Source organism: Quercus lobata, chromosome 11 (genome assembly GCF_001633185.2).
Source record: "Quercus lobata isolate SW786 chromosome 11, ValleyOak3.0 Primary Assembly, whole genome shotgun sequence".
In the NCBI taxonomy this organism is placed as follows: Eukaryota; Viridiplantae; Streptophyta; class Magnoliopsida; order Fagales; family Fagaceae; genus Quercus; species Quercus lobata.
Genome location: NC_044914.1, coordinates 7,069,911 through 7,094,718, shown reverse-complemented (window position 1 = coordinate 7,094,718; position 24,808 = coordinate 7,069,911). Strand labels below are relative to the sequence as shown.

Here is a 24,808-nt window from a genome sequence, read left to right as displayed (position 1 = left end):
CTCACTTAAAAAGATAAAATAATTATTTAATTTTTGAATGAAGAGATCATTTTGTGATTTTGTGATTTTATTTTTTATATATGTCAAATAGTTTTTGTTAAATTACCAATTATCCCAAAAGTTTAAATTATTAGAATATAATAAATTTAATCATTTAACCACCTACTTTTAACAATTTTCTTAAAAAAGAGGTATATGTTCAAATACTCAACAAAAGTAGCAAACCACTCCTTAATAATTATCATTTTGGGAATATTTTCAATAATCTTAGATTCATCAAAGATAAGACAATATTAGTAAAAGGAATGACAAACCTAAGTTGCTCACTAGGGCCTCTGAAATAAGAGATATGGTTGTACCATTGCAATATAAATTTTTAAATACTAAACAGGGGGGATATCAAGGTCACAGATTCAAGCCTTTCATGGAGTGTGTGAGTTGAATTAAATTTTGCAAAAAAAGAACATTTTTAAAAAAATGTTCATCAATATTTCTTAGTTACTATGCCATTCATTGGTGTTATCTTCCCCATCTTAGAATGAGTCAGACCTCATTTTGGGAGCATTATGGTCTGGCCCGTCTGGGATATAAACCAGTGCAGCATGCCCTTTAGTGCCAAAGTTTTCATACTATCAAGGAATGACAATCTTCAAAATCAACTTAAAACAAATCCGTCCAGCATTGTGCTCATACGATCCAAGTATGCCCATTGGTTGATAAGTTACTGGAGAAGTTAGAGAACTAGAACCAAGATTTCCAGAAAGGTTCCCTCCACCAAATGTGATAAAACCCTACCATTTGTAGAATTAAATGAAGGGTTGTTGATTGTATTCGAGATAACCACTCTCCTGAATGGGGAATAAGAAAGAGAATTTAAGATAAATTTCTGCTTACATTCATTAATACATTCTGCCTTTTAAAACAGGGCATTCGATAGTTGCATCAGAAATTCAAATTACAATTACAAAACAACTGCTGATAACAACCAATCTACACTTATCTCCTCTTACATAATAGGGATGGCTTAATAAACAACTAATTTATTTAAACTCCTAAACTGCTCCTAATAATACTTATTTTTCATAATATTTAATTTCAAATTCACATGGAGAGTCGAAGTCCTCTTACACGCACATGCTGGTCTGCTGTGGTTTTATAAAGGATGGATGCAACGATAATTTTCTAGTGGCCTGCTGAGGTCGTCTGAATCATAACAAAATGACTTTCCTAGTGGTCTGCTGAGGTCGTCTGAATCATAACAAAGTTGGCAGTGGTGTAGCAACTGAAGAATATTGTTCATATACCATTTGAGGATTGAAGTCATAACAGGAATGAAATACAGCAGATGGGTTATCATTGTAGATGACCTAAAACAGGTTAAAATAAGAAGAAAAACATGGTGAGCTTAGTTTGAAATGTTAAAATCTGATAAAATGCATGAGTGTGGGTTTTATCCTCACCTGTGATTCAACATGCATGGCTTCAGTAATTGCATGCTGAGAATGGCCATCCCAAATACCAGTGTTATTAGCATTACCTGAATCAGGAACATTAATTAATATTAAAAATGATTTATAATATTAATCATAAAATGAGCGCAGCTAAAATGCAAATGTAAAGACGGATAAGCGGCAATACAATAAAACATAGGAAACAAAATGAAGAATTTCATTTGAAGATAGGGTAGCTCCTATTAAAGAAAAAATGAGGACAAGTCGCTTGAGATGGTTTATTTATGTGCAAAGCAGAGCAATTAATGCAACAATAAGGAAGAGTGATTTGATTCAAGTAATCAATGCAAATATGCAATGAAATCTTAATATACATAATCACCATCATCATCAAGCAAGGGACCATCATCACAAGTTTTGTAGCCCTCATCATTTTCCTCATCATGCTGAGAATGGCCATCCCAAATACCAGTGTTATTAGCATTAGTCAAAGGTGGCAGTGGTGTAGCAACTGAAGAATATTGTCCATATACCATTTGAGGATTGAAGTGATTAAAGGAATTAAATACAGCAGATGGGTTACCATTGCAGATGACCTAAAACAGGTTAAAATAAGAAGAAAAACATGGTGAGCTTAGTTTGAAATGTTAAAATCTGATAAAATGCATGAGTGTGGGTTTTATCCTCACCTGTGATTCAACATGCATGGCTTCAGTAATTGCATGCTGAGAATGGCCATCCCAAATACCAGTGTTATTAGCATTACCTGAATCAGGAACATTAATTAATATTAAAAATGATTTATAATATTAATCATAAAATGAGCGCAGCTAAAATGCAAATGTAAAGACGGATAAGCGGCAATACAATAAAACATAGGAAACAAAATGAAGAATTTCATTTGAAGATAGGGTAGCTCCTATTAAAGAAAAAATGAGGACAAGTCGCTTGAGATGGTTTATTTATGTGCAAAGCAGAGCAATTAATGCAACAATAAGGAAGAGTGATTTGATTCAAGTAATCAATGCAAATATGCAATGAAATCTTAATATACATAATCACCATCATCATCAAGCAAGGGACCATCATCACAAGTTTTGTAGCCCTCATCATTTTCCTCATCATGCTGAGAATGGCCATCCCAAATACCAGTGTTATTAGCATTAGTCAAAGGCGGCAGTGGTGTAGCAACTGAAGAATATTGTCCATATACCATTTGAGGATTGAAGTGATTAAAGGAATTAAATACAGCAGATGGGTTACCATTGCAGATGACCTAAAACAGGTTAAAATAAGAAGAAAAACATGGTGAGCTTAGTTTGAAATGTTAAAATCTGATAAAATGCATGAGTGTGGGTTTTATCCTCACCTGTGATTCAACATGCATGGCTTCAGTAATTGCATGCTGAGAATGGCCATCCCAAATACCAGTGTTATTAGCATTACCTGAATCAGGAACATTAATTAATATTAAAAATGATTTATAATATTAATCATAAAATGAGCGCAGCTAAAATGCAAATGTAAAGACGGATAAGCGGCAATACAATAAAACATAGGAAACAAAATGAAGAATTTCATTTGAAGATAGGGTAGCTCCTATTAAAGAAAAAATGAGGACAAGTCGCTTGAGATGGTTTATTTATGTGCAAAGCAGAGCAATTAATGCAACAGTAAGGAAGAGTGATTTGATTCAAGTAATCGATGCAAATATGCAATGAAATCTTAATATACATAATCACCATCATCATCAAGCAAGGGACCATCATCACAAGTTTTGTAGCCCTCATCATTTTCCTCATCATGCTGAGAATGGCCATCCCAAATACCAGTGTTATCAGCATTAGTTAAAGGCGGCAGTGGTGTAGCAACTGAAGAATATTGTCCATATACCATTTGAGGATTGAAGTGATTAAAGGAATTAAATACAGCAGATGGGTTACCATTGCAGATGACCTAAAACAGGTTAAAATAAGAAGAAAAACATGGTGAGCTTAGTTTGAAATGTTAAAATCTGATAAAATGCATGAGTGTGGGTTTTATCCTCACCTGTGACTCAACATGTATGGCTCCAGTAATAGCATGCTGAGAATGGCCATCCGAAATACCGTTGTTATTAGCATTACCTGAATCAAGAGAGAAAATTTTAGGAACATTAATTAATATTAAAAATGATTTATAATATTAATCATAAAATGAGCGCAGCTAAAATGCAAAAAGTAAAGATGGATAACTGGCAATACAATATAACATAGGAGACAATATGAAGAAATTCATTAAAAGAAAGTGTAGCTCCTATTAAAAAAAGATGAAGGCGAGTTGCTTGAGATGGTTTAATCATGTGCAAAGCAGAGAATTGATGCACGAATGAGGAAGAGTGATTTGATTCAAGTCGATAGAACGAAAAGAGGTGAGGACATGTTAGTTAAGGAAATAACAGAGAGTATAATTTTGGTTAGAATAGAAAGGTGAAGAAGACATATAGTCAACCCCAATTAGCTTGTTAGGTATCCATAACTAATCCCAAAGTTTTGAGACTAAGGGTTTCTGGTTGTTTGCTGTTGTTGTAATAAATATTATCAATGATTTATGTTAAAAAAAATAACACAACCTAGACTAAACACTGTAATGACTACCACTATTGATGAAAAGGTTTTCAAATTCAATTTTAGAATGAATCCTCCTATAGGTATTAATACAATACCATTTTTATATTCCACAGTACTCAATTTTACAACAGCAGATCGCACCCCACCACCACAAGTTAAAGCTTCATTCTAAATTGGTCAGAGCAGCATAAGATCTAGAAACTAACCACCATATGATACATTTTGCTCGTGAGAAACATTGGCATTGAGTGGATGGAAATTAACTGCTTCTGTAGATTCTTGTTGTTTGGTGACATCCCTTGACGGCCCTTCAATGACTGCATCCGGAGAAGGATTCGCTGAAACAGTCCTTGCATCTTTGGGTGAAAGTGGCTGATAATAAATTACAAAATGAAGTGCTAAAGAAACATATTTACCTAACCTCACCAAAATATATAGAAACAAGCATATACAATATTTTAGGGGGGAAAAAACTGCAAGCAAGTACTTGCTCTGTCAGCTTATCTGGCTTAACAGATCTCTCTCCTGCATCCAGAATTGATGTGCCAAGTATCTCAGTACTATGAACTCTCACTTCATCGTAACTTGGGGGCTTCGTACCAATTCCATATCGTCCAATGAATTGAATTGCAACTTTGAAACTATCATAATTAACAGCATTTAATGGAATTCCTGCTTCATACAGCCACCTTGCTATATCAACACAAGCCTTTTCTCTCAACTCTTCGCTGTAAGCATCATTCTCCTTTGGCTTTTTGCCCTCCCTTTTTTTTTTCAACATATATCGTCGAACTTCTTCCTTCACAGGTTGAGGGCAATTTTGACAACTAGAAATAGCTGTAAAACCTCCAGCCAAGTGTTGCTTAAGTCTATAAGCCCCTCCTTTTGCAACTTTAGCACAAAAATTGCAAGTCAGATCATTTTTTTTGTTTGGATCAGCTAGATACGCATACTTCCATGCAATATCTTTTCTTGAATTTGAGTCTCCAGTAGCCATAACGCACTAATGCCCTATGGCCAATTACAAATATTAGTTAGTAACTTAACACTTAATTAAGTCTAAGAAAATTTAATATGAGGCTAAGTTAAAGTAGCTAAACAATTACCACATATAAATAATTTCATACACTCATACAATTGTTTTTATTATTTTCATGAATGACGTTAACTACTAAGAAAGAGAGGAGTCGTGGGTTTCAGAATGAGGGGAAAATTTGAGGAGAGAAGAAGAAGATGATGATGATTGAGGATTAGGTTTCAGAAAGAGCAAAACTAAAAGTTTAGATAGGAAGAAGATGGAGTAAGGCATACCTGCTGAGGTTCACGTTTCCCTGCCGAGAGCTGTCAGCCTGTGGGTTTCGGAATGGAAGAGATTTTTTTTTTTTTTTTTTTTGGAGAAAAAGAATGGAAGAGTTTAAAATGAAAGAAGACCCGTTGGAAATTTTGAACATATAATGGTTTCATAGAGGTAGGTTTTGACTTTTTATTCTTGGAAGAGAAAAAAAAAAAAAAGGGCGCGCTCAAAGCGAGCTTCACAGAGGCACGTCGCTTTAGAGGAGAAAATAAAAGCCCCAAATTAACCATATTTTATATTTAGATCTTCTAAAAATTAAATTACAAAAAGCGCCCTTTGTTTGTACTTAACTAAAAAGCGAGCTCAAAGCAAGCTTCACAAAGGCACCTCGCTTTATATGAGAAAAAGAAGGCCCCAGAGCCTGTGCTTAAGCGCGCTTATTGGGCGCTTTACCAATAGCCTTTAAAAGCAAGTTTTTGCCTGTACGCTTCTACCTGCGACCATATGCAGTAAGGGTCATCAAATAGCCCATGACCCATGGACTGGCCCAGTAGCCCGCTAGCCCACCAGGCTAATGGGCGGCCCGGCCCGGTAATATTGAAGCCCGTGGGCAGCCCAGTAGCCCAATGGGACAGGCTATGGGTTGGTTTCTTTACCCATGGGCGCCCGGTGGGCCGGCCCGTTAGCCTAGCCCATTAGCCCAGCCCCTTAGTCCGACCCGTTGTCCAAAATTTATAACAAAATAATTTGGGGGTTAGGTGGGTGAGGGATTGAACTTTAGACATTATAAAAACTTTAAGACCACACACCTAACCACTAAATACTTGGAATGATTGTGATACAATATGCATAATAAATATATATATTTTGGTATTAGTCTAGTAACTTTGATTTTTAAAACAAAGTTACTAAGATAACTATTGCCCTATAACTATTGCCCTACCTCTGTGCCTTTGGAAAGAAAGTCATTTTTTCCTTTGATAAATTCCAATTCTTTCCTTACAAGTTACAATCATAGTAGAAATTTCTTTAAAAAAAAAAAAGGCTTACCGTTGGTTGGAAGAAATTCTTTCCTTAATGAGTTGATATTTGATTCTTCATATATTTCCTTAAAGAATTGATATTTTATTCCTCAAATATTTCCTTTAAGAATTGATATTTGATTCTTCAAGAATTGATATTGTTCAAACGGTAAGCATTCTTAAAGGAAATTTCCCTTAAAAATTCTTAAATATTTCCTTTAAGAATTGATATTTGATTCTTCAAATATTTAAATATTTGAAGAATCAAATATTGTTCAACCTAGTTGGGATGTACACATTTTGTAGTGATGCAACTATTTTCAATCTAATATATTCATGAAAATTTCAATGTACTTATTTATTTTTATCAATACAAGTTAATTAATCCTATTTTAGTACCTTTTTAAGAGGTATGTCTTAGTATTTTTTTTAATAGAATCTTTTTAGTAGATTTAATTGTTCAATTTGATAGTTTGTAATAATATATAATTATAATTATTTTGGTTAAATTTTTATAACCCCATTGAAGACCTGTTAAAAATGCCCATGGGTAGCCCATTAAACCCATCTCACTAGCCCAGCCCGCTAAAGCCCAAGTGGGCATTGCCCATGGGTAGGGCCATGGGCTAGGTTTTTCCATCCAGCCCGGCCCGACCCAGCCCATTGACTAGTCAACAGCCCATTAAGCCCAGCCCATTAGACCCATGGGCCAAGTAAAAGCGGGCCGGGTCGGCCCGGCCCGACCCATTGACGAGGCCTATGCAGCAATGAAATTAAAAATTTAATAATTTAACTCTATTAAAAATTACTTTATCTATTTAATTTATAACTTTCAACATAATAAAATAATATAAATAACACAATAAAATAATATAACCACTACAATAAAATAATATATCTCAATACAAAAAAAAAAACATTCACAGTAATAAAATCAACCGCCTATACAGTCAGCCATAGCTACAACCACAGCCACAACCACCACCACCACCACCACCACCACCAGTCTACAGCAAGAAAAAAAAAAAAAAAAAAAAACCAAATCTCCAATTTTTTTCCTCAACACAGACCAAACAAAATCAACAATCACAAACAAAATCAACAATCACCAATCACAAATAAGCACAACGTCGGCGAGCTGGGTTGGTAGAAGGGGTGGGTCGGTGAGCTGGGTCGGTAGAGAGGAGAGTAACGGTGAAGCAATCGGCGGCTTGGGACGGTGAGGCAATCGGCGATCGGTGGCTTGGGACGGTGAGGCGATCGGCGGCTCTGGACGATGAGGCGATCGGCGATCGGTGGCTTGGGACAGTGAGGCAATCGACGGTGAGAGGAGAGTAACTAAGAGATGATGAGAGCTTGAGAGATTAAGAGAGTTTTGGGAGAGGATGATAGTTCAGTGACTGAGAGAGAGAGAGGCACAGAGTGAGAGAGAATTAAGTAATTTTTTAATGGAGGGGGAAGAATAAAATAATATTTTTTTTTTGGCTTTCATGAATAGTGCACATCTATTTATAGATGGGCACCGTAGCAGTGTAGCTAAAATTTTTAGATTTAGCTCCACTGCTGCAACAACCTTTTTGTGTTTGTGGAGCTAAATTTTAGCATTATACCTATATAGCACCACTGCTGTAAGTGCTCTAATAATACTATCGGATAGAGATCAACCCAATCTTAAAAAAAAAAAAAGAGTTGAATTCAAACCAAACTCGTGCTCCACGTTTGAAACAGTCTCTAGCAGTTCTAGTCTTCACTATGCTCATTTAAAAATATCAACTATTGCTAGCACTAGCAAAGAGATTTGTTTGGTTAGAGAGTTTATATCACAATTTAACACTGAAAACTGTGAGCCAAAAAAAAAAAAAAAAAAGTATATGTTTGATGGAAGAGTTTAACAAAGAGTGTTTGAGTCACAGTTTTTAATTTAGAGTATTTAATTATTTAAATACTGTATTTTATAAACACCTCAAGCTGACTTTTCAATTTTTAAGTAATAATTTTGAGCGACATTATTGTAAGTTTGTAATTATTTTGAAAATCATGGGACTCAAGTGATGTTGACAACATATAAAACACATTTTTTTCTTAAAAATACATATTCATACTAAAAACTCAATTGTATTTTCTCTTTTTTTATTTTAAATATGTTATTAAAAATATAGTACCAAACACATTTTTTATATTATGAGTAAAGTGCTTTTAACCACATGGTTTCATAACAACTTTTTAAACCACATCTTTCCATCATTTTAATAAAAGAAATGTTATGTCGATAATATTTTCACAACAAATTTTAAGTGGCAAGTTGTTATTAGTAGGGAAAAAAGTAATTTTAATTGTGAGTTCAAAGTAGAACCATTAATAGCTTACCACATATGATTTGTTGTGAAAATGTTGTAAAAATATTGTGTATGTGTCACTTCTCTAGACACTTCCAAACTCTTTTACCCAACAGCCATTTGTTATCTCTAGACACTCCCAGAACCATAAGCAATCTACCACAAATTGGCCACTCCCAAGAAACCAAACCCACACGTGACATCCCACCTTGTAGCACAATGAAAGGGTCATCACTTCTATAACTAAAGTGAGAATTGAATGACTCCAAATCTCCCAAATCCATACTAATTTAACAAAATCCCCAATTCCATATACATATATTATTATAAATAAACAAACCCTACAGAACCCATTTTCCATACAAACTATGAAACTGAAAGCTGAGCGTTAGGAACATTTTATTGGAATTAAAAATTACTTTGAACCCATTAATCAAAGTCTTTTCCTCTCCCAAGTATTTTTTTTGCGACCCTAGTTCAACTAGGAGTATCTTATAATAACTAGTACATGTTACATCACCATCACCTATCTGTGAAGCGTGAGTCTATATACACTAAGATAATTTTTTGTTGTTGAACACAACAAATTTGTGATTCTAGTGGAAAGCAAAAAAAAAAAAAAAAAAAAAAAAACTCTACAAAATTTTGAGAAAGGAGGGAAGTATACTAGCCTTAAGTCAAACCCGAGTACGTTATTGACTCTTAGTTTGCAGAGTGGGAATAGCAGATGTTGAAACTTGAATAATCAATAAGAAATCTTATTTCCTATCACGTTTCCAGCAACGTGAAACACACTTTTCTACACAATAAATTGAACTCACGCTCTAATGTGTTATAAACTCGACTCTTAGAGACTCGAGTTCCATATCGACCCTTAGAGCCTCGAGTTGTGTTCTGAGAATGATATAGTTTATCCACATGGAATCCACTTGGAAATCGAGCCTTACAGACTTGGTTTCCAAAAAGCGAAATCGAGCCTTAAAGACTCGATTTTCAAACTCTAGTGGATACTAATCCATGTGGTTTTTCTTTGGGTCCCTATTCCTCATATATCACATTCAGATCTTAGCTCTCTCTATTGTGGGTCTCTCAGGTATTTAGTTAAAAAAACCTCTCTTCACTCTTGTACTCTCCCTCTCACTCTCATACAATCCTAACACTCACATTTACATTTACACATCCTCATGTCAGGTAAGGTTTTTATAACACTCACTCTCTCTAGTTGTTAGAGCAATTGCATCAGTTGATGCAAATTTTCCTTCTATTTTGCACCAAAAAAAAAAACTACTTTTTTTCTATTTTACACATCCATTTTTACAAAACACTTACATCAGTTTATTTATTATACACATTTATTTAATAAAATATTCATTCTTTTACAATTTTTTATTGTTCTCTCCCTCACCGCCTTTCTCTCTTAGACCCATTCTCTACAACATCAAAGCAAGAAACCAAAGGCTATGGCAAGCACTGAACCTGAGAACGAGCACAGAGAAGAAGAGGAAGCCCCAACCAACGAGGACAAGGACACCGAAGCTCAGGTTGCTCCGATCGTTAAGCTCGAGGAGATCGTCGTCACCACCGGCGAGGAGGATGAAACTTCCATTCTTGATCTGTACATTTCTCTTTCCTCTCTCTCTCTCACTCTCTCTATTCCTATGGTTTTCCTTTCTTTTTCATCATGATCTGATTAAATCTAGGGATTTTTGATTTTGCAGCAAAGCTAAACTTTACCAATTTGATAAAGATGGGAACCAATGGAAAGAGAGAGGCACTGGTTCCATCAAGTTTCTCAAGCACAAAGAGCACCAGAGACAAGAGAGAGAAAAAACTAATAAATTAATAAATGCAAGTGCTACAGTAGCTGTGCATATATGCACAACTATTGTAGCAATTGTGCATAAATGCACAATTTTACACCCATTAATGTGGGTGTTTTTTTGCTTAAAATGTGTAAAATGAGCACATTTTTCTATTTTGCACAATTATGCATCAAATGATGCAATTGCTCTTAGTGTATATATTTGCTAGGTTTTTATATGTATATATTTTGCTAGGTTCGTATGTATCTAGTTGTTGGTGGATATATTTGCTAGGTTTTTATAAAAAGTAAAAAATATTTAAGATATATTTGTATTGCTAGGTTTTTATCATGGGTATGTATCATGACTATTTCTTTTGTTGTTTGGTTTGATATTTTTCTTTATTTTTTTGTTAGAATGATTTGAAATTTTGTAATGAGGGTGAGTTTTGTCTTTAGTTTTTTTTTTTTTTTTAGTATGAAATGATAATGATTGATATATTTAAGATATAATTGTATTGTTGATATATTTGTATTGTTGGGTTTTTTATCATGGGTATGTATCATGGTTTTTTTTTTTTGATATTTTTCTTTATTTATTTGTTAAAATGATTTAAAATTTTGTAATGAGGATGAGTTTTTTTTTTTTTTTTTGAGTATGAAATGATAATGATTAAGTGTGTTTGTATGTGATGTGGGGTGTGTTTGTATATGCATATGATGTAAAAAGTTGTAATTTTTGTACTTTGAGTAGATAAAAAGGTTTTGTAATTAATGTTAAATGAAAGAGATAAAATATGTTACTAACATATTACACTTAATTCTAATAGGTTCACAATCACAGCTGAAGATGATTGATATAAATATATACTACGGTGGACCCCTTGTCAATCCTGAAGAGATTGACGGATTCCCATTTAAAGGGCCCGATATCCAATTCTATTATATGATGATACATCGTAAGTTGAAGACGTTGAATGATTTGAAGATGAAAATTATGGAAGTATTGAATTTGAACCTTGCTTGTTATGACACAAAGTTTATTTACCGTTACCCACAAGAAGTCCTTCATGAACAGATAAATTATAGGTATATGGGCGATCAAGGAAGAAAAACATGTAAAGATCATGTTTAATAGGATCTATAAAATGCCCCAAGTAAATGCTACTGAATTGTACATAAGTTCGGAGCCTCTTGTAGAAGTTGATGCCGAGGAGGTGCAACAAACAACTACATCTTTATAATTTATTATCCTAGATGATGGCTGTACTACAATGAGAGGCTATACAATAGGAGGTTATACACTTCCATCTCAAGATCATGCTACCAATACTAGTGAAACACTCCAACCTTAAGAGGCATATTTAGGGGAGAAAGACAAAGACGGAGATCATGCTGCCAATAATGGTGAAAATCTTGATGATATAGATGAGTATGAAGAGAGGATTGAGCGAGGTGACTTTGATCGGAATGTTAATGACCATGAAGTTGCTCCCAATTTTGAAGAGAAAAATATGGTGTACCATGATGAAGGTGATGCGAACGATGATATTGGTGTCCAACATGTTACAAATATGACCACTGCCTACATACCTCCTGCCTCCTTATTCTATGCAAATACTTGGGAAAATATAATTGATTCTTCATGTCTTCAGATACCATCTGTTAGTACTTTGAAAGATAGGATGAATTTTAGTAAAGGGTTGAGTTTTGCAAATAAAGAGGTGGTGAAGATTGATATTATACGCAACAAAGGATAATAGAAATTTTACAACCAGGAGGTCGACCAAAACTAAATTGTGTGCGGCATGCATTGATGAGTTATGAAAGTGGTACGTTAGGGCATTCATGAAGGCTAAACTTAATGGTCTATAGGTGGTCATGTTTTTTGTGGGTCCACACAGTTATATACCCATTGGCCTGCAAAGAGATGATAGAATAATGGATTCTAATTTTGTTGCATCAGAAATTGTTTCAAAATTGCAACAGGATCACAGTACTCATATTGATCAGCTCTGGGATATCATTAAAACAAAGTATGATCATGAGCTTTCTTACTATAAGGTATGGGATGCGAAACAAAAGGCAATTGCAAAGATATTTAGGGATTAGGAACAGTCTTACCAAAGGTTACGAAAATTGTTGTTGGCATACTTAGATTAGGGTCTGGGTACCCAGTACAACTATCACACCATTCAAGCTCTTAATTATTGGCTGCTAGTCATTACCAGATACTAGAGCTTGTTATATAAACAATAGAGAGAATTTGTAAAAAAGGTTTAATAACATATTTACTCTATGAACTTATGCAGGCGAAGTCAAAAGTGCTGGTGACTGTAGATTTTGCAGGGAATAGTGAATGGGGAGACAATCATCCCTCAATTTTTGTGATGAAAAATTTGGGAGGGTTATAGGGCGAGTTTTAAGTGACTAATGGTTATGAACCAGAGAGAGCCCCACAAATCATGCGGGTAGGACTTAAGAGCTAATACGCACTAATGAATTGACACAATTATTGATTCCTTCTTGTCTTTACAATTTAAACACAAAATAAAAATGAAATGATGAAAAGAACCTTCACTTAAACAAATCTTCACTCGCATGAAAATATTTTCCCTTTCTACTGCCCATAACTTTATTAACAATACTGCACACACACCTATATTGCATATCACAAAACAATACATTTCAAATTTGATAGAAATTTGAAATGCATTCCCTTTTTTGACAAAATACAAAATAGAAATTTGATTTGCCTTATATACATGATTCAATGATTAAACCATATATCGACAGTTCAACCCACCAACACAAAAAAGCGTTAAAAAAAAAATCAAACCCACAAAACACATAAAAAAGCATTTAACAAAATGGATTACCTGGTGTTTTACAAGCTTCTAAAGATTGTGGGTTTCAGTATGGGTAGCAGGATTCAGTAAGGTAGAGTGGTCGGAGTCTTTGGGTGAGTGTGTGGATTTAGGGTTATTTAGGGGGAAGAAGTGAGGACCACGAATTTCCTTGTGGAGGATGATGATTGAGAGTGTAGAGGAATTAATCTATGTGGTGAGCGTGAACGTTTGAGAGTGGATAGTGAATGTGAACGTTTGAGAGTGGAGACTGAATAGCATGAGAGTTTGAGTGAAGTATTGTGCTTTTAGGAAATCAAGTCTCTAAGGCTCGATTTAAAAAAAAAAAAAAAAAAAAAATCAAACCCATAGAACACATAAAAAAGCATTTAACAAAATGGATTACCTAGTGTTTTACAAGCTTCTAAAGATTGTGGGTTTCAGTATGGGTAGTAGGATTCAGTGAGGTAGAGTGGCCAGAGTCTTTGGGTGAGTGTCTGGATTTAGGGTTATTTAGGGGGAAGAAGTGAGGACCATGAATTTCCTTGTGGAGGATGATGATTGAGAGTGTAGAGGAATTAATCTATGTGGTGAGTGTGAACGTTTGAGAGTGGATAGTGAATGTGAACGTTTGAGAGTGGAGACTGAATAGCATGAGAGTTTGAGTGAAGTATTGTGCTTTTAGGAAATCAAGTCTTTAAGGCTCGATTTCCAGGTGGATTCCATATGGATAAACCACATCATTCTCAAAACACAAACTTGAGGCTCTAAGGGTCGATATGGAACTTGAAAGGCATGAGTTCCAGGTGGACTCCACATGGAAATAAGCCAAATCAAAACATGAAAATCGAGCCTTCGAGGCTCGAGTTTTTAGGGGTAAATCGAGTGTCTGAAACTCAAGATGCTAGTTTACTATATTCTTTCAAAACATTGCCAACTAACTATATACTCTAGCAATTGGTGTTAATTGCCAATTTTGGCCACTTCATTGTATAAAGTTAATAAAAGGAGAAAATATACGACTACAATATTTTGTGCAACAATTTTGGACAATTTTGGATGTGGAAGATTGTGATTAGTAGAGAAAAAGTGGAGAGTTCATGTGAAAGTAACAAGCATCAGTTGTGAATTTAAATTTTTGTACCTCGTCTTCCAACATTGGAAAATATTTCGAGCAATAATTCTGTAAGTAATTCATGTTGTATGCTCATTTTTGTTATTGCGTAGAGAGTATTTCTATGATATTTCTGGTTTGTATTTTTTGAAGCTGTTTAGGATTGCAATTTATAGCGTTTTGCTTGTTTTATGGATGAGTGATTGTTTAAGTTATTAGCAAATATTTTTTGTTGTTTTTTTTTTTTGGTGAATAGAAGCCTTTCATATATCCTCCACTATAAAGCTTAAATCTTATTGTATTGAGTATCTATTTCAATTTTAATTTACGTTTAATGTTCTCCTCCATAAAGTGTGAAGAGGATAAAATATGGCTTGACGAGCCTATTGTGATGGCCCTGACGGATATGGTTCCATGGGCCGATATGGAGCTAGTCCACGACTAGTTAAAACCCATCGCTGGTGGATACAATAAGGGCCCTGGATCTAGAGTCTCTGTTGCTTGTGCTTGAATCACCCTAGAATCTCAAAATTGAAATCCTAGCACAAGGGGGATTCTAGAAGATTCACACACCAAAAGAAGATCTCCTCCACAAGGAAAGACCTTGTTTACCACGTTCAGAAATATTCAAGTAGAGTTCTATAAGGAAAAGAGTTCAACACCAAGGAGGGAAAGCCGACTTTCTACAACTATAAAAGCTTCAATACCCTTGCAAATCAAGGTATGCATAATTTACCCTCTCTAACACTCTAGAGTTGTGAGAATAATTCTAACTTGACCGTTGGAGGGTATTTGGCCAGCACCACACCGGTGCTCTCTAAGGTCTTCTATTATTTTGTTGTGCAGGTCAACTTTGAGTCGCTGTGTGACCTATTAGTGATTTTTTTGGCATCATTAGTTGGCACCGTCTGTGGGAAAAGTAGCACATTATTGCTTCCAGGACAAAAGAGTTACATGGTGCTCACTCGCTCAATGGCGACTGCTAACGACGTTCAAGAAGAAGAAGCCCCAACGATTGCACTTGAGAAATAGGTCAGGACGCTCGCCACAGCCATGGAGTGCCTCACCAAACAAAAACGCGACCTGGAGGAGCAGCTGAACCAAAAAAACGCGGCACCCAATGACCAAGGAGCGGATCAAGAAGGAACTAGCGCTGAAAGGAGGAATTAAGAGGGACCACAGGCCAGCAACGCCCCAAGCAGACCAGAGCGACGAGACACGAGCCTTCCCTCTTTTGCGGATACGGCTCCGCCACCTATCATCGCGGAGATGCAAGCGATAAAGGAACAGATGGAAGTAATGATGAACGCTCTAAAGGGACGAGTGTCCAGTGACCTTGACGACCTTGTCAACCGGACTGACTCGCCATTCACCACCACCGTCAACTCCTTCCCCCTGCCGAGCAAGTTCCACATGCCACATATGGACAGTTATGACGGGGTCAAGGACTCTCTAAACCACCTAGAGACCTTTAAGACCTTGATGCACCTTCAAGGAGTAGCAGACGCAATTATGTGCAGGGCCTTCCCTACAACACTAAAGGGTGCGGCAAGGATTTGGTTTAGCCAGCTAGCACCCAACTCCATCAGTACCTTCAAGGAGCTAAGCGCTCAATTTACTGCGCACTTCATCAGAGGACATCGGTACAAGAAGTCTATGGCTTGCTTAATGAATATTAAACAGCGAGAGGAGGAAACATTAAGGGCCTACATATCCCGCTTCAATAAGGAGGCACTCTCGATCGACGAAGCCGACAACAAGATACTTGTAGCAGCATTCACGAATGGGCTAAAAGAGGGTAAGTTTTTGCTCTCACTGTACAAAAACGACCCAAATACAATGTCAAAGGTGCTTTACAGGGCCATCAAGTACATGAACGCTGAAGACGCACTGTTGGCCCGAGAAAAGAGGCTTAAGAAAAGAGAAAGACAAGAAGACACCTGACAGGACCATGGCCGGAAGAAAGCAAGGATACGGAATCGGAGGGAGGAGAGACGACCCAAGCCCTCGGGGGGAAGATTCACAAGCTTCACCCTATTGACCACCCTAATAAATCAAGTCCTAATGCAAATAAAGGACAGGGGGGCTTTGACGTTCCCTGGAAAGCTGAAAAGTGATCCCAACAAACGATCTAAGGATAAATATTGCCGCTTCCACCATGACCATTGTCACGACACAGCCAATTGCTATGACTTAAAGCAGCAGATTAAAACCCTTATCAGACAAGGAAAACTACAAAGGTTCATCAGTAAGGAGAGAACAGAACCACCCCCACAAGAACAACACCCTCGATGAGAGAACGAGTGACCAAGGCCCCCCATAGGGGACATAAGGATAATAGTGGAAGGAACAGCTGCAGCCGGGTCTTCAAAAAAGGCTCGCAAAACTTACCTTAAGATGGTACAAAATGTTCAGCTGACGGGTACCATGCTGAAGATAGCACGAAGAGAAGGCCCCATTATCTAATTCTCAGAAGAAGATGCGCGATGTCTGCACCATCCACATGACGATGCTCTCATCGTCAGCATGCGGGTAGGAGACTACAACATGCATCGGGTGTTGGTTGACAACGGCAGCTCAACTGATATTCTATACTATCTGGCGTTCCAGCAAATGAGGATTGATAAGGAACAATTAATTTCGATGAACGCCCCGCTCGTTGGTTTCGGAGGAAGCCGGGTATTCCCTTTGGGCGCGGTCACATTATCCGTGACGGTAGGCAATTACCCCCAGCAGATCACCAAGGACATAACATTCCTAGTAGTCGATTGCCCGTCTGCCTACAACGCTATCCTCAGATAGCCCATGCTCAACTCTTGGAAGGTAGTAACTTCAACTTACCACCTGATAATCAAATTCCCTACCGATTTTGGAGTGGGAGAGCTGTGCGGAAGTCAAATGGCCACGCGGGAATGCTATGTAGCCATGATGGAGATGGAAGATCAGGTCTAGGCCTTGAATATAGAAGAGCACTAAACGGTGACGGAGCCGATAGAGAAACTAGAGGAGATAACTCTTGGCAGCTCCAACCCTGACCGAATAACCAAGATCGGAACGCTCGCTAACCACGCAATCCGTCAAGAGCTCATAAGTTTCCTCAAGAGCAATCAAGACGTATTCGCCTGGAGTCATGATGACATACCAGGAATAGACCCATCGGTCATGGTACACAGGTTGAATGTATCGCCCTTCTTTTCACCCGTTCGACAGAAGAAGAGAGTGTTCCCCTCGAAATGAGATCAAGTAATAGCAGAAGAAGTCCACAAACTACAAGAGGCAAGCTTCATTAAGGAATTCTACTACCCCGATTGGCTGACGAATGTAGTAATGGTTAGAAAAGCGAGCGGGAAGTGGCAGATGTGCGTGGACTTCACCGATTTTAACAAAGCATACCCTAAAGATAGCTATCCCCTCCCAAGGGTCGACGTCCTAGTAGACTCAACGGCTCGATACCAGCTGCTAAGCTTCATGGACGCTTTCTTAGGTTACAACCAGATCCGAATGCACGAAGCTAATCAGGAGAAAACTTTGTTCCTGACCAGTCAAGGCCTCTTCTGCTACAAAGTAATGCCTTTCGGCCTAAAAAACGCGGGTGCAACGTACCAGAGGCTAATGAACAAGATGTTTGCACAACAAATCAGGAGAAATGTCCAAGTCTATGTTGATGACATGCTAGTAAAGAGCAGAAGGGAGGAAGATCACCATAAAGACCTTAGAGAAACATTCAACACACTTCGCTCCTACAACATGAAGCTCAATCCGGGAAAGTGCGCCTTTGGGGTGACGGCAGGAAAATTCCTAGGATTCATGGTATCTCAAAGGGGGATTGAGGCTAACTCGGACAAGATCCAAGCCATAATGGAGATGGCTCCCCCGAGAAATGTGAAGGAGGTACAAAGCCTCAACGGCAAAATAGCGGCATTGAATAGATTTGTGTCGAGAGCCACAGACAAGTGCTTGCCCTTCTTTCGCACATTAAAGAAGTCCTTCGAGTGGACGGCAGAGTGTCAGCAAGCATTCGAGGAGTTGAAAGCTTATCTATCTTCCCCACCGCTGCTGAGTCCCTCGCAACCAGGTGAAGAGCTTTTTCTCTACCTGGTTGTCTCCCCTGCTGCAATAAGCGTGGCCTTGATCAGAGAAGAGGATAGGGTGCAGAAGCCTGTATACTACACTAGCCAGGCGCTCCACGATGCCGAAGAAAGATACCCATCGATGGAGAAACTTGCCTTTGCATTAGTCACGGCGGCTCACAAGCTCAAGCCATACTTTCAAGCCCATACGGTGAACATCATGATCAACAAGCCCTTGCGACGGGTGATGAGCAATCCTGAAGCTGCAGGTCGACTGACGTTGTGGGCTATAGAACTGAGCGAGTTTGATATCAAGTACCGCCCACAGACCGCCATCAAAGGGCAGATCGTAGCCTACTTCATAGCAGAATTCACTCATGACGAAGACAAGGTGGCAGGAAAGTCCCCTCATTAGAGCATATATACTGACGGATCATCCAACAAACGAGCCAGGAGGGCCAGTATCATACTGCTATCGCCCGAAGGAGATAGGGTTGAATGTATGGTCCGTCTCGACTTCCTTACCACTAACAATGAAGCAGAGTACAAAGCATTAGTAGCAGGCCTCGACCTCGCCAAAGCTGCAGGAGCCACAAGCATAGTCATTTACTGCAACTCTTAGGTCTTTGCTAATCAAGTGAATGGAGACTATGAATGCAAGGGCGAAAGGATGAAGAGATACCTTGATCAAGTAAGGGCTAGAGTTGACGACCTAGAGGCCAAAATCATCCAAATCCCCAGAGGTGAAAATGAGCATGTCGACCGTCTAGCCAAGACCGCTTCGACAGAGCATATGATAACCCCTAGTAATGTGCTCTCTTTTATTCAGCTTTCTCCACTAATAGATTCTGGCAACATGCAGGAGATATGCTCTGAAAGCACCTGGACCACACCGATAGTTTCGTACTTAAAAAATGGGTTCTTACCAGACGGGAAGGAGACAGCAAGAAAGCTGAAGGTCCAGGCGGCAAGGTTCGTCTTGATAAAAGAAATCTTGTACAAAAGAGACTTCTCTTGTCCATATCTGAGATGCATGGGTACCGAAGAAGCAAACTACGTCATGAGGGAGGTACACGAGGGGATCTGCGGAAACCATTCTGGGTCGAGGTTGTTGGTACACAAACTTGTGCGAGCTGGGTATTACTGGCCAACCATGCAGAAGGATGCCGAGACTTATGTTAAAACCTGTGACAAATGCCAAAGATTCAGCAATATTATCAGACAACCAACCGAAGAAATGACCTCGATGATGGCCCTATGGCCATTCGCTCAGTGGGGACTAGACATTATGGGACCTTTCTTTACAGCGGTACGACAGCTGAAGTTCCTGGTAGTGGATATTGACTACTTTGTAAAATGGGTAGAAGCGAAAGCTTTGACCACCATTACAAAGAAGAACGTACGAAGTTTTGTCTGAAGGTGCATCATATGTAGGTTTGGTATTCCTAGAGTCCTTGTCTCAGATAACAGGAGGCAGTTCAACAACGACTACTTCCGGGATTTCTGCTCACAGCTAGGAATAAAGAACCACTACACCTCCCCCGCCCATCCTCAGGCTAATGGCCAGGTTGAAGTCACGAATCGATCCCTGATCAAGATTGTCAAGACTCGGCTCCAGGGGCCAAAGGGTATATGGCCTAAAGAATTGTCGAGCATACTTTGGGCATATAGGACGACGGCAAGGACACCCACAGGAGAGACACCATTCCGACTTACGTACGGGAGCGAAGTGGTCATCCCGGCCGAAGTTGGGCTCATGAGCTATAGGGTGCACAACCATAACGAGAACAAGAATGACGAGGCAATGCGGCTATAGCTAGACCTAGTAAACGAGATCAGGACGGCGGCAGAACAAAGGCTCGCTCGATACCAGGACCGCATGTCCAAATACTATAACTCTTGGGTCCGACACAGAGACTTCCAAGTTGGAGATCTCGTACTCAGGAAGGTCATGGGTGCCGCTAAAGACCCTACCTAAGGGAAGCTCGGCCCCAATTGGGAAAGACCCTACCGAGTTACGTCGTGGCAGAGGAAAGGCACTTACCACTTGGAGACGTTAGACGGACAGAAGCTGCCACATCCATGGAACGCCGAGCACTTGAGAAAGTTCTACCAGTAGTAGTAATACGGCGAACAACAACGATCCCAATTGCCCAGTTTATTTAAACTTTAGATACAATTATTAGTTTTTCTTTAACTATTTTTGCTACAATCTTTTTGTGCCTTTTTAAGCCCAAGGGGGCAGGTACTTTTCCCTACAAACACATTTCCTTTTAAGAAGAATATTCAGATACAGCTTTGATTTTCCACATGGATTTTTAATTATGAATGGATATGTGTTACAGAGAGTCCACAAAATGGACGGATCATCCCAAGAGGATGAAAATTTAAAGTCCAAAATGGACGGCTACAAAACAGTCCACAAAGTGGACGGATCGTCCCAAGAGGATGAGAATATGAAGTCCAAAATGGTTGAATTCAAAACAAGTCCACAAAGTGGACGGATCATCCTAAGAGGATGATAATTTAGAGTCCAAAATGGACGGCTACAAAACAGTCCACAAAGTAGACGGATCATCCCAAGAGGATGAGAATATGAAGTCCAAAATGGATAAATTCAAAACAAGTCCACAAAGTGGACGGATCGTCCCAAGAGGATGATAATTTTAAGTCCAAAATGGACGGATACCAAACAGTACACAAAGTAGATGGATCATCCCAAGAGGATGAGAATTTTAAGTCCAAAATGGACGAATACAAAACAGTCCACAAAGTGGACGGATCATCCCAAGAGGATGAGAGTTTTAAGTCCAAAAAGGATGGATACAAAACAGTCCACAAAGTGGACGGATCATCCCAAGAGGATGAGAATTAAAGTCCAAAATGGACGGGTACAAAACAGTCCACAAAGTGGACGGATCATCCCAAGAAGATGAGAATTTTAAGTCCAAAATGGACAGATACAAAACAATCCACAAAGTGGACGGATCATCCCAAGAGGATGAAAATTTTAAGTCCAAAATGGACAGATACAAAACAATCCACAAAGTGGACGGATCATCCTAAGAGGATGAGACATTGACGGATGAAACAAGTCCATAAAGTGGACGAATCGTCCCAAGAGGATGAAATTTTGAAGTCCGAAATGGACGAACCAGAGCAAGTCCACAAAGTGGACGGATCATCTCGAGAGGATGAGAATTAAAAGCCCAAAAATAAACGAGCATAAAACAATTCCATAAAGTAGACGGAGTATATATGATGAAAACTATAAACATATCAAAAAGAAAATGGACAGATAAATCTACACGCCAACAAACATGATGGATCATCAAAAAAATTTCTGATCGAGTGCACAGGCAAAAATCTGAAAACATGACGGATCAAAAACAACAACAACAAATACAAAATCCAAAAATTAAAATACTCAGCAAGTAAAACAAAGTGAACGGATACTTTCTACAAAAACAACAAAAATAGACAAAGTTAAGCCCTTAAAAGGCATTGTTTACATATCATCCACAACGGGTGAAAATTGTTCTCCAAATACATTTAAAAAAAAAAAAAAAAACTACTGAACTTGGTCCTCGTTAACGACGGATTAAAGGACTGTCTCCGCGTCAGGCTGTACTTGTGCAATTTTTGCTTGTGTTGACTCCCCATTGCCAATAACATCGTCATCAGCAAAGAGGTCGTCTGTATCCTTTGAAGCTGCAAGCATGACGGAGGTCTGAGCGGGGTCTTCAACCTTGATTTTTGAAACGTCCAAGTCTGGGTAAGCTTGCTCCACTTGACGGATGGCATCATCGAAGCCCTGAAGGAAGGAGTCTCCTAGCTCAGAAATCAGGGCATCGAAGTCACGATACTCACGTACTACGACGTCCTTAGCCTGACAGACCTCATTCTTTAGGTCTTGTATCTCCTTTTCCTTATCTTCAAGGGTCCTCTTCACCTCCTCCGTCACCTGCTCAAGGCTCTTTCTAGCCTTCTCTGAAAGTTCAAGCTTCTTCTCCATCTTGGGTTTCCAATTTCGCAATTAGTTAAGCTCGTCCTCCGTCTGCTCCGCTTTCGCCCGTACACGATCCAGGGCCGTCTCATGGCTGAGACACCATCCCATCAGCCCCTTCATCATAACCATTGCCTAAATAATAATAATAATAGTTATGAAATGAAGAGGGTGGACTAAAAAGAAAAATAATTAGCGGGGGTAAAGTAGACGGGCAGTCTTACCTGGGTGATTGCAAAAAGGCCTGTCTCCCCCATGGCCTCCGTCGAATGGTTGCCTAGATCTTCATAATCCTCCGTCGACATAATGGAGGAAATCTGCTCCAGGGCATGTTTGGAATCCTCACAAAGGAGGACGAGTAGCTTCTCTTGATCCTTCGACAGCCCCTTCATGAGGCCCTTGCCAACCATATGTTTGATTAGAGTGGCCGTCTTCACAACCTCAGCCATAAGCCCTACGATGGGCTCCAAGGATACTTTGGCCTTCTTGGCTTAACGGTCCCCTTTGTGCTACGGTTTCCTTTTGGTAGACAGATTACTTGGGCTCGTCGCCCAAGGGGAGCTACGTCACCTGTATCTTTCTTCTTTGCAGCCTTAGACCTGATCAAAGCTTTCCTCTTGGCATCGTCCATTTCTAAAAAAGAGGACGGACTATGTTAGCCATCAAAATAAAGATAAAGAACGTGTCAGAGTAAGGACGACGGACTTACGTCTTCGAATCTGTTCCTCGTACTTGACAGTTGCTGGCGTTGGCTCTGGTCCGTCGCAATACCAATGGATGGTCTTAAGTGACACCAGTTTCGCCCAAGTCCTTTCCTCCGACTGGGTCTTTGAGAAAATTTTTTCAAGGAAGGAAAACTCCTTAATATCCACTTGGGGGCGTCGTCTAACTGCAAAAAGGGAAGAACGGTTAAAATGGTAAAAAACATTAAGAAATGAACAGTTACAAATTCTAAATATACTAGGACGAGTTCATCCTGGACAGGTGTAATATGCCCCAAGTCGGGTAGACGGGCATATAATCCGTGTCTCCTGGGCAACACATCCAACCGTCACCCTCTAGGAAGAAGTAACAGCTCTTCCAATCCCTATTCGAGTCCAGCGTGTCATAAATGACCTTCAATAATAGACTCCTAGGAATAAAGCTCAATATTCCCCTGGACCTATCAATTTCATTTGGACGGTAGCAATGGAGGAGCTCCCTCACCATCAGCCTCTTGGCATAGTCGATCATTGCGCCGTACAGAACATCCATTGCTATGAAGACCCTCCAGGCGTTGGGGGAGATTTGGTTGATGGATAGTCCCAAATATTGGAGGAGCTCACGGTGAAGTGAACTCAGTGGAAACTTAAGTCCTGCCTTCAACATTTACTTGTACACTCTGACACCCTCTACTTTGTTGTAATAACATTTCTCAGACTTGTATGGCAGACAGATGGAAATGCCATCTAGAATTTGATAGTTATCTCTAAATGTTTTGAATTGCTTTTCTTTGATAATAGACGTAAAGTTATTCACCGTCCACTCTAGTAGCATGACGAACTCCCTAAACCCATCAGCACCAACGACGGCTCTTACAATCTGTCCCTCACCGTCATCGAAACCCTCTTCCTGTTCAGCCACCTCCGTGTCCTCATATGTTGAGGACGAGGAGGTGGAAGACGGACTTCTATCCTCGCTTGGACTCTCTTGGTCTTTGTGACCGGAAGGATATACTTCCTCGTAATCCAGCCCGTCACGGACAACTGATTGATTACTGGACGCACTAGACATTTCCTACACGGAACGACAAAAACCTAAGACTCTGACGGATCTAGATATTTATGACGGATGTGTAGAATTGGGATGAATTAGAACAAAATTGGTCCATGGAAAGAGAGCACTTACCAAACATGTGAGTGAACAGAGGGAGTAAGACGCCGACGAACGAAGCAACTAGACGAGTTGGTCTCTGACAGGTATGACAGGTGCGCTTTGACAAGTGAATTTTAGTTGAAAATGGAGAAATGAGAAAGAAGACTCTATTATTTATAAGAGAGATGCACGGAAGCCGAAGCGACACTTCGATCTGAGATAAAACCCAATCAAATTACGACGCGTGTCATTTATCATTAATGACTTTCATATAGTCTGTCAGTAGTTGGCGTGGTCGACGGTGTCCTCGCTTGCACTGTCACCTTATCTGGCATGAATCTGTCATCCCGTTATAGTGGTAACATCAAATCTTTGGCTTTAATCAACTTTTTGGTTTCATCCCGT

General features: G+C 39.1%; 1 protein-coding gene across 3 annotated transcripts; it reads right to left on the bottom strand.

The window, feature by feature from the left end:
- Positions 1-946: 946 nt before the first annotated feature.
- Positions 947-5,454, bottom strand: LOC115969546 (probable serine/threonine-protein kinase clkA). Of its 3 annotated transcripts, none has more exons than XM_031089219.1 (11): positions 5,372-5,454; positions 4,548-5,071; positions 4,267-4,432; positions 3,501-3,577; positions 3,194-3,407; positions 2,821-2,897; positions 2,514-2,727; positions 2,141-2,217; positions 1,826-2,047; positions 1,461-1,537; positions 947-1,367 (listed from the first exon to the last, which is right to left on the bottom strand). In XM_031089219.1, the coding sequence occupies exons 2-11, from the start codon at positions 5,055-5,057 to the stop codon at positions 1,154-1,156; spliced, it is 1,848 nt and encodes a 615-aa protein (XP_030945079.1). In that variant the 5' UTR covers positions 5,058-5,071; positions 5,372-5,454; the 3' UTR covers positions 947-1,153. The 3 variants fall into 3 exon arrangements, with proteins under 3 accessions (XP_030945079.1, XP_030945080.1, XP_030945081.1); XM_031089220.1 differs by having other exon boundaries at positions 1,168-1,367; positions 1,834-2,047; XM_031089221.1 differs by lacking the exons at positions 947-1,367; positions 1,461-1,537 and having other exon boundaries at positions 1,861-1,897; positions 2,035-2,047.
- Between the last annotated feature and the right edge of the window lie 19,354 nt (positions 5,455-24,808).